The 11,034-nt window shown below is 42.9% G+C and overlaps 1 protein-coding gene across 1 annotated transcript; it reads right to left on the bottom strand.

The window, feature by feature from the left end:
- Window positions 1-8,220: 8,220 nt before the first annotated feature.
- Window positions 8,221-11,034, bottom strand: LOC138351814 (adhesive plaque matrix protein-like). The gene is made up of 3 exons (XM_069303823.1): window positions 11,020-11,034; window positions 9,217-10,670; window positions 8,221-8,239 (listed from the first exon to the last, which is right to left on the bottom strand). The coding sequence occupies exons 1-3, from the start codon at window positions 11,032-11,034 to the stop codon at window positions 8,221-8,223; spliced, it is 1,488 nt and encodes a 495-aa protein (XP_069159924.1).

Raw genomic sequence — 11,034 nt, forward strand, 5'->3', positions numbered from 1 at the left:
TGAACCTTTTTTCGAAGCATTTACTAAAATCTGATTCAGAATTGAAGCAGGAATTGCCTCTGAGCTCAGGAAAAGGCGAAGGTAAAGCCCAAGAGCAGCGCCAGCACGTCTTCGTAAGAGACAACGAGGAGAGGTTAGCATGAAGGTTGGAGTATTGACAAACGATAAACACAAGAGCGACGGCAAATAACGTGGCTGGTTAATGTGTTTAGAGCTGCTCCGCCGCTGCTCCTCCAGCGGCTGTCTCTAGACGAGTTGTTGCAGCCAACCAGTCTGCTGTCTCTGGTTCGTCATGCAGTGGCAGCAACCTGTCTGCTTCCTTTCTATTCGAATACAAAGCAAATAAATCATGGTATACCAATGTGCCGGGCATACTCCACGCCACACACAGGGTGCCGGGCATACTCCACGCCACACACAGGGTGCCGGGCATACTCCACGCCACACACAGGGTGCCGGGCATACTCCACGCCACACACAGGGTGCCGGGCATACTCCACGCCACACAAAGGGTGCCGGGCACACTCCACGCCCCTCACAGGGTGTCGGGCATACTCCACGCCACACACAGGGTGCCGGGCATACTCCACGCCACACACAGGGTGCCGGGCATACTCCACGCCACACACAGGGTGCCGGGCACACTCCACGCCACACACATGATGCAGGACACTCTCCACGCCACACACAGGATGCAGGACACTCTCCACGCCACACACAGGATGCAGGACACTCTCCACGCCACACACAGGATGCAGGACACTCTCCACGCCACACACAGGATGCAGGACACTCTCCACGCCACACACAGGATGCAGGACACTCTCCACGCCACACACAGGATGCAGGACACTCTCCACGCCAAACACAGGATGCAGGACACTCTCCACGCCACACACAGGATGCAGGACACTCTCCACGCCACACACAGGGTGCAGGGCACACTCCACGCCCCACACATGGTGCCGGGCACACTCCACGCCACACACAGGATGCAGGACACTCTCCACGCCACACACAGGGTGCAGGGCACACGTCCCAGCTATTGATTCCAGTCTTTCCAGCCATTCTTTGTCCTACACCTCCTACGCTAATTAAAAGTTTTGTGCATACATCTTGTTTATATGTAAATAGCCCCCGCAAGAAACTCCCCCCAAAAAAGACCCTGAAGCGACCTCATATTCCACATCTTACGGCGACCGCTGGAAGCTCCAGCACGTCGTTGCTTGACGCAGCTGTCACTTCACCCGCCAGACACGACGACCAACAGGAGCTGGTCTAATGCCTTCATTAATTAAGTATATCAAGGTTCTTAGCCCAGCCCGCGCACAGAGGGCTGGGATCGATCAGGGAGTGCCACCCCCTGGCCCCCCAGTATTGACACTCACGGGCCACTTCCGACAGCACGACGCAGCCAATGGTGCTATTCTGGAAGGATAAACAACGTGTTATTCCCGTGTTTACGCGGGAGAGGCCGAGAGCAGAGTGGTGCACTGCAGGGGGGGGGGGGGGAGTAGCGTAAGTTTACCACTCTCACATACGAACACAAATACATATTTGTGTATTTCAGACTCAGGAATCTGTTCAACAGTTGATTGACGGTTGAGAGGCGGGACTAAAGAGCCAGAGCTCAACCCCCGCAAGCACAATTAGGTGAGTACACATGTAAATGTAGTCCCAGACGGGGCTCAGGAGCTAAGTCTCAACCTTAGAGGCACATTCAAGTGAGAATATCCGGATGAGAGGAACGCCGACGTCTCAACTGACAGAACAGTGTACGACGCGACGTCCAACCTGACAGTTATTTACCCAAGTCTAAACACAACAAATTGGACGTTCGGTTAATACCGTTTATACACGATGGCATTATACATATGTATATAGAAGTAGGACCTCCGTCTGATCTCTTTGAGGGTATTATGCTTACTGAGTAAAGCCATACACACGGCGGAGGGAAGAGTGGACATGGACTGTTTTAGTTCCACTCAACATCGTGAGAAAACATGATAACTTGATGACACGCAGTGGAAGAGAAGGGGGGAGAGAGATGGCATTATAAAATCACTATGGAAAAGTGTTGTGTAGGCGGAGAAGTGAGATGGGAAGCAGACGATAGATCGCCCGACAAATGTTGACACTAATGGGAATCAGATGAACAATTTTCTCTCTCTCTCCGAAATATATTTTCATTTGTGCTGTAAATACCCGGAAGTCAGCTGTTTATAATGACTTTAATTACTGTAGCACAGAATGGTGGTTCTATACATTGTACGTAAGAGGGTGGTGGCACTATGTTATAGTATGTAATAGTGTATGTGTCAGGAACTGCTAAATACACACACACACACACACACACACACACACACAAACGCGCGCACATCACAAGAAGGTTTTATTCAGCAACGCGAGTTTCTTAAAATCGTCTTTAAATTAATGTAACAAGTTTAGCAAATCTCGCCTTTTAATTAAACATATATTAAACCTTCCATCAGCCCCGAGAGACATAATACATAAAATCCCTCAACTCAGATTTATCCCAATATTCTCTGGCTGTCAACACTCAATATTGTTTTAGACATTATTAAACCTCCTCCCAAAAATGTATTTTGATAACTGTTGGTATGAAAGAACGACATTTAGTGTGATAATTTGAGGGGAACGGAGGAATACAAAATATGAGAATGGAATATCATTCTCATATTTTGAACCATTCTCAAGTCGAATCGACTTGAGAATGGTCCAGGACGGACCGAAACGTCGTCGTCCCTTCACCTTCTAGTGTGTGGTCTGGTCGACAAAATATGAGTTGGATTACCTTGAGATCAGAGTGATCTGATCCGTCATGGTACATCAGACGAACGACCTCTCTCCGTGTCCTGACTAAGCGAAGGACTCCTTCCGTAAATATGGAAGACGGAGCACACTAATGTATCAGACAGGTATATAACAGCAGGTATTTTACCGTCGTGGCTCGGCAACCATCATTCACATCCAGCGGAAGAAGAATCACCTTCACCTAAAATAGTGTGGTCTTGAGACAACAATATAGTGTGGTCTTGAGACAACAATTGGCTGCTCGCCTTCACTCTTAACAACCACAAGAAAGTTCACATTCACATCTACAAAGTTGATGTGAATGTGAACTGATTACTTTTTTACATCTTCAAAGTTGATGTGAAGAAGTAACTTTCTTTACATCTACAAAGATGATGTGAAGAAAGTTAACTGTTCACATACATCATCTACAACAGGAGAGCTGTGGCTGCTCACCTATACGAACATCGAGAGAGAGAGATTCAGGTGCTCACCTTTACAGACATCGACAACAGTCGCATTAAGACGCCTTACATCACCTACCCTCTGAAGCAGAAATAACAACGAGAGGTGGGCCTGGCTGAGCGCCTTCACCTGTCGCAACAAAAGCTGTTGTCCTGCTGTTCCGTCCGTCCTCTGACTTACTAATGGAATAAGAGCCTGGCGGCAGTTTCCTTGAGCAAACTGGTGGCAGTCCGCTGTTAGTGAGGGCGTGAGGCACGACCTGCTCCAGGCCAATCGTTAGAAAATTCCAACCACCTGCCTGGACAATATGTTATTTTAGTGAGAAGAGAATTTAAAAATTCGCCAGATACTCAGAGATAGTTGCGTTTGAAGGGACCCGTGGCCTCGAAGAAGAGGATATGTAGCCTCCGGGAAGCCTTGTAGGGCAATATAATGTATATATATGAAGACCATGCTAGAAAAAGTTGTTAACTTTTCCCTCAACGAATGCCAGTGGAAACAAGCCATTCTTCCTGTCAGACTCGGCGGCTTGGGTGTCCGCAAAGCCACCCAAATTGCTCAGCATCAGATGACCTGGTTAAGGAAATTCTACCTCACATCCTGTGTGACTTAGCAGGGATACAGGACTCCCAATACACGGAATGCGACACAAATACATGACCCGTATAATATTCATATATTTCCTACTCTACAAAAGCATCAATCTCTCACCTTGCACTGCGCCATTCACGCCAAAAACGCAATAAAACACTCCATTAGATATCGAGGTCCTTATGATCCTTTATTCCATTACTCGAGATCCCCTACTACAATCATCATCTGGGTCCTCAAAGTATGGAAGGCACTCCTGCAGCACCACCAATCAGCTACAATGAAGTCCTCCTTTAATGTCAGTGAAGCTCTCTCCAAACGCTTCACTCAGACGATGTATAGCTCTCTATACAGCTCGAAGATTCATTAGGTCCACGAAGTTCCACTTCTCATTGGAAGTCCTACTTCACCTTACAGTATAGTTTGTACTCATCTGGCACGAAGTTCTCTCACTAACTTCCACCACACAAACGTTGTAGCTCTCCCATACAATCATTGTAGTTCTCTCACACAAACGTTGCAGTTCTCTCACATCTTAGCAACAGATGAACCTTAGCAACAGATGAACGTGGAATATATATACACCTGCCCCCATAAAGGATGTAACCTTTAATCTTAGAACATTGGTATGACGTCAACCAAGCTCACGAGGCGTTTGACCTGTTATCTTGAATCACGTGCCCTTAAAAATCACATCAGAGAAGCCCATGACATCACCCTAGCAAGAGAAATATTGAATAAAAACACTTGTATATTAGATAAAGCCCAAGACGCAAGCAAGCACTAGGCAGGGGGATAGAAGCCCTAAACACGAAAATAATCAACACGGAATAATCAACATTGAAATACTGAATGTTATCCCTTATGAACAAACTCATCAAAAGATCAAGAAACTGACACAAAAATTCAAGAAATACTTGCACCAAGAACTGTGTTGATGAGACGTCAAGGCTCTCTGGAGGACTGTCAGCCGTGTTACACACGCTGACAGTCAGCCGTGTCACACACGCTGACAGTCAGCCGTGTCACACACGCTGACAGTCAGCCGTGTCACACACGCTGACAGTCAGCCGTGTCACACACGCTGACAGTCAGCCGTGTCATTCATGCAGGAGCACTGTGTTTGGCAATCTGATGAAGGCCTTTGAACTTGATGAGCATTTCATTACTACTGCTCATCCCTGACCCATTTTTCTGAGCACTTGACTTGCTCATAGTGAAATATCTTAATTGTTTGCCTGCTTGTTTCACTGTGGGGGGGTTGAGCTCTGGCTCTTTGGTCCCGCCTCTCAACCGTCAATCAACTGGTGTACAGATTCCTGAGCCTATTGGGCTGTATCATATCTACATTTGAAATTGTGTATGGAGTCAGCCTCCACCACACCACTGACTAATACACTATTTGTTAACTACTCTGGCACTGAAAAAGTTTTTTCTACCGTTCCTGTGGTTCATTTTGGGTATTAAGTTTACACCTGTGTCCCCTTGTTCGCGTACCATCCGTGTTAAATAATCCATCCTGGTCTACCCTGTAAATTCCCCTGAGAATTTTGTATGTGGTGATCCTGTCTTCCCGAACTCTTCTGTCTTCCAGCGACGTCAGGTGCAGTTCACGCAGCCTTTCCTCGTAACTCATGCCTCTTAGTTCTGGGACTAGCATACCTTTGAACTTTTTCCAGCTTCGTCTTGTGCTTGACAAGGTACGGGCTCCACGCTGGTGCCGCATACTCCATGATTGGTCTTACATATGTGGAATACAAGGTTCTAAAGGATTCCTTATACAGGTTTTTGAAAGCCATTCTGATGTTAGCCAACCTTGCATACGACGCTGATGTTATTGTTTTGATGTGGGCGGCTTCTTTTATTGTGTGTGTGTGTGTGTGTGTGTGTGTGTGTGTGTTTGTGTGTGTGTGTGTGTGTGTGTGTGTGTGTGTGTGTGTGTGTTAGATATAGATATGATAAAGAAAACTAAGTGGAAAGTACGTTAAACGGGTAGAAAGGCGGTGACTAGGAGCTAACAACTCAATCCTGCAGGCCCAAATAGTAAATACAAACACAAGCATTATATAATTTATATTAGGATTCGCTATAGGACATACAGATTGGAGCGCTCACTCACCAGAAAATTAATTCAATTTTAAGCCCCATTAAGAGTGTAAATCATTTCATTTCACACCCACGTAGTGCTGCTCTAATTGTTGGCGTGAATATTCAACGTCGAGCGTGCCAAGAACTGAATTGCGTGTTTCAAGTCACTCTTATATTCCAAAGTGTGGCAAGAACTTTTCAGACGGCCATATAAAAATGAATTATGTATTCGCCCCAGCTTGGCGAGGTCTGGGCTCCATGAGGTCTAGATTTGACGTGATGCGCCTTGATTCCCTTAAGGAATGTGTCGGTAGAGTAAGTAATTATCCACAAAAAGGCATCGAGCCTGGGGACACGATGTAGCAAATACATTTTAACAATACGAACGCGATCAAGAGAATTATTGAGTCGTATAATTGTGTATGCGCTGTAAGTATAATAGAATCCTGGAGGTTAGAGTCTCGGAAATTAAACTTCGTAGACTCTATCTTCATACTGGCTCTATGCTTTTTCCTAATAATTGATAATTTTTACCCATGAGATAAGTCAAGCAATATTTATTTATGTTGAGAGGCCATTCTATTCCTGACTTGTATTCCATAAATCTTAAGTTTCAGGTTCTGACGATAATTTTACATAAGTATTGTTGTTGATTATAAAGGTCTTACAAAACTTGTGTACATGTTAAGGCTGGTGCGCCTTCCCCAGCAATCACGATATCTCAGTGTACCAAAAGAGAGAAATATTTCTCATGAAAGGTGTACCCAGAGGAACATATATAACACATACTTATCCAGGAGCAAATGTGGAAGTTAAACTATGCTACACAGCGGTGTGTCCGGTGAATACAGTCGTAAACTTGTCTTATACACACAAAGGGAAGAGCGATTTTAAGAATAAACGCGATTTTGCCTGATTTAGGTGACTCCAGGAAGCTTGCTTTCACGTTAGGAGATGTGGCTACGTCACCAGGCATGATACAAATAATGTGACCAACTCCTAAGTTGCAGGATAATGGAGAGCTCAGCTGCTCGTCGAGGGAAGAGAGCAAAGCAAATTATTTGGTCATCACAGTAGCAAATGGTTGTGAAATCTAGGGACGCAGCCAACCATCTTTCGGTTATTCTGCCTTTAGGACCATAATTGGGTCATTCACAATTTAGTGTTCAAATTACATGCTCAGTGATCAGTTTGGAAAAGTTGGTAATTGGTAGACAAAGTGAACAATGTGAACTTCAATGGGAGAGAGAGAGAGAGAAGATAAGATAATACATAAATTACTTATCGAGGAAAAGTACAGAATGTTGCTACAAAACCATAGGCTAAGAGGCGATTATTGAAAATATTAAGCGTTTTCATTTCACAATATATAAGTACTGAGAACGGTTGTGGAAGTGATGATTTTAGTGGTATAACTAGATCATATTTATATGTCGAGGAGCATTTATTAGTGCCCATATGAAGGACATGTCGCTAGGTCAACGAAGTAATTTTGGAAAATTCGACTGTATTCAGGGGATATCCGTTTGATAGCCCTGAATATAGTGGCAAACATAGTTAGAACATCCCTAACAACTCGTAACTATTAGGCTCGGGAAGTGTGGTATTCATATCTGTTATGACAAAGTCAGACACATTTCAAGTATTCTAAATTCTTATTGGTATAACAAGAGAAGAATCTCTTGCTTCGGTTGTAACATTAATAAATTAACGCTCAGAGACTACAGCAAGTTTCGCGTTGGGATTACTATTCTAGTATAATAAAGGATATGACTAACGAGGGATATGGATAAGCATAACTGCCAATTGGTTAATAGTGAGACGTATCCTGAGGACAATTGTATCATGCTTGATAAGGATCAGCAGTCAGAAATATGTTACAATTAAATCTTGCTATAACTTTAATATCACGTAAAGATATATAATACATATATGTAAATTATATTTTGTTTCATTTAACAGGGTCAACAAATATTTTATCGGGAGCGGAAAAGAGCTTCTGCAAGTGGAATAAAAACGATTCGGGAATCAAAAAAGGATTCAGGGAATAGAGGGGAAAAGGAATCAGGAAACAGGAAAAAAAATCGGAAGAAAAAGGGATTTTGGGAGAGGAAAAAGTGATTTCCGTGAGAGACAAACGAATTCCCAGAGTCAAAAGAAGAGGTATTTTTGTTAAATCCTACTTTTTTTTATTTTAGTTACAAATTCATTATAAAAGGAGAACATGTCGAAGTAAAAGTTGTGTTTACCTGCGAGTTTTTTTTAATCCAAAACATAATAACTGTAATCATTGAATATGTGCATTTATGACTCTAATTGTATCACGGGTAAAATTCTTCAGTAGCTTGCTATGTTGTTTTTTTAAACTTGCCAATTGAATGAGTTAAAATTGTATATATTCACATACAATTTTTCACATATTCACTCAGGTATTCACATATTAGGTACATAATATTTTAGCTTTAAAAAAAAAACACTCACTTGAGCTGTTTAATATTTGCGGTCACGTTTCCGGATTGTTTTCATCAAGTAAACTAATCCCTTTAATAATTGGAAGGGTTGACATATTGGTTATCACTCGTGAGGTTTCTAATAAACCTTTGTTTCATTTCCCTCTATTTTCACTGTGCTGTCAATTGGTATCCAGAATAACTGCAGTGATCACAAAAGTTTCCACTCATATTATGATGTAATGGGGGTATTGATGTCTCTGGTATTCTGACTTCTGTACCAAGAGTTCTGTGGCTGATAGTGTAGGGACTTCACGCCTTGCTTGTGAGCTCCTCACTATCCTGGTGGAACAATCAAGAGGTCGAAAAGACTTACTTAGTTTCTAACAGTTTTCTCCCGACATTCTCAAGCAGCTCCTGTTCTTGCTCTCACTGAGGATCGTCTTGCAGGTCCATGTTGAGTTGTCACCATAACCCATTATTATTATTATTAGAATTGTTATTTTCCTCCGTTCGTTCTAATTTTCTCTATGAGTTTATATAGTTATGTGGATTACTTTTCATAACTACATAGGAAAATAATAATTTTCCTTAAGATAACTGGGAGGTTATGTCTTGAGACGGAAAGAAAGAGTGAGATAAAATTTTTAAAATGTAAGAACTGAAATAAGAAGAAAGAACAAAGAGGAGAGTCAAGGAGCAGACGTAGAAGAAAAAGAAAAGGCAGCACAGATACGCCGCAAATAAATTACTTATATCAACACAAAAAAAAACAAAGATAAAACTGAAGAAAAATATATTGAAGAACATAAATAAGTGATCAAGGTTTGAAGGTATGGAGGTAGAAGGTATAAGTGTAGGCGATGTATCTGTAGAAGGTATAAGGGTAGGCGATGTATCTGTAGAAGGTATAAGGGTAGGCGGTGTATCTGTAGAAGGTATAAGGGTAGGCGATGTATCTGTAGAAGGTATAAGGGTAGGCGGTGTATCTGTAGAAGGTATAAGGGTAGGCGGTGTATCTGTAGAAGGTATAAGTGTAGGCGATGTATCTGTAGAAGGTATAAGGGTAGGCGATGTATCTGTAGAAGGTATAAGGGTAGGCGGTGTATCTGTAGAAGGTATAAGGGTAGGCGGTGTATCTGTAGAAGGTATAAGGGTAGGCGATGTATCTGTAGAAGGTATAAGGGTAGGCGGTGTATCTGTAGAAGGTATAAGGGTAGACGATGTATCTGTAGAAGGTATAAGGGTAGGCGGTGTATCTGTAGAAGGTATAAGGGTAGGCGGTGTATCTGTAGAAGGTATAAGGGTAGGCGGTGTATCTGTAGAAGGTATAAGGGTAGGCGGTGTATCTGTAGAAGGTATAAGGGTAGACGATGTATCTGTAGAAGGTATAAGGGTAGAAAGTGTGTATCTGTAGAAGGTATAAGGGTAGGCGGTGTATCTGTAGAAGGTATAAGGGTAGGCGGTGTATCTGTAGAAGGTATAAGTGTAGGCGATGTATCTGTAGAAGGTATAAGGGTAGGCGGTGTATCTGTAGAAGGTATAAGGGTAGGCGGTGTATCTGTAGAAGGTATAAGGGTAGGCGGTGTATCTGTAGAAGGTATAAGGGTAGGCGGTGTATCTGTAGAAGGTATAAGGGTAGACGATGTATCTGTAGAAGGTATAAGGGTAGGCGGTGTATCTGTAGAAGGTATAAGGGTAGGCGGTGTATCTGTAGAAGGTATAAAGGTAGGCGGTGTATCTGTAGAAGGTATAAGGGTAGGCGGTGTATCTGTAGAAGGTATAAGGGTAGGCGGTGTATCTGTAGAAGGTATAAGGGTAGGCGGTGTATCTGTAGAAGGTATAAGGGTAGGCGGTGTATCTGTAGAAGGTATAAGGGTAGGCGGTGTATCTGTAGAAGGTATAAGGGTAGACGATGTATCTGTAGAAGGTATAAGGGTAGGCGGTGTATCTGTAGAAGGTATAAGGGTAGACGATGTATCTGTAGAAGGTATAAGGGTAGGCGGTGTATCTGTAGAAGGTATAAGGGTAGGCGGTGTATCTGTAGAAGGTATAAAGGTAGGCGATATATCTGTAGAAGGTATAAGGGTAGGCGATATATCTGTAGAAGGTATATGGGTAGGCGGTGTATCTGTAGAAGGTATAAAGGTAGGCGATATATCTGTAGAAGGTATAAGGGTAGGCGATATATCTGTAGAAGGTATATGGGTAGGCGATATATCTGTAGAAGGTATCAGGGTAGACGATGTATCTGTATAGGAGCTAGAATGCAGAAGATATACGCGAGAAAGTGGAAGCAGAAGCTTAGGGTGTAGAAGAGGACAACAAAGTGTCTGTAATATAAATAAAATACGAAAAAAATCATAAAATATCTTGAGAAAGGTATATCAGGCGAAGATAGACAAAAATGAACCAGGCAAAGAAAAATAAACAATAACTCACGACAGGAAAATATGCCAAGAAATAAAAAGCGAAAATAACAACAAGAATGCACATATGAAAAGGGGGAAGAATGAGCCGACGAGAAGGAAGAAACTCCCTCGACCGAAAAAAGGGGAAGAATGTTAACAGAGCGAGCCAGGGTAGAGCCTCGGAGACCAGCAGGAGTTACCGCAACATGGCGCAT

The sequence above is a fragment of the Procambarus clarkii genome, chromosome 51 (assembly GCF_040958095.1).
Source record: "Procambarus clarkii isolate CNS0578487 chromosome 51, FALCON_Pclarkii_2.0, whole genome shotgun sequence".
Classification (NCBI taxonomy): domain Eukaryota; kingdom Metazoa; phylum Arthropoda; class Malacostraca; order Decapoda; family Cambaridae; genus Procambarus; species Procambarus clarkii.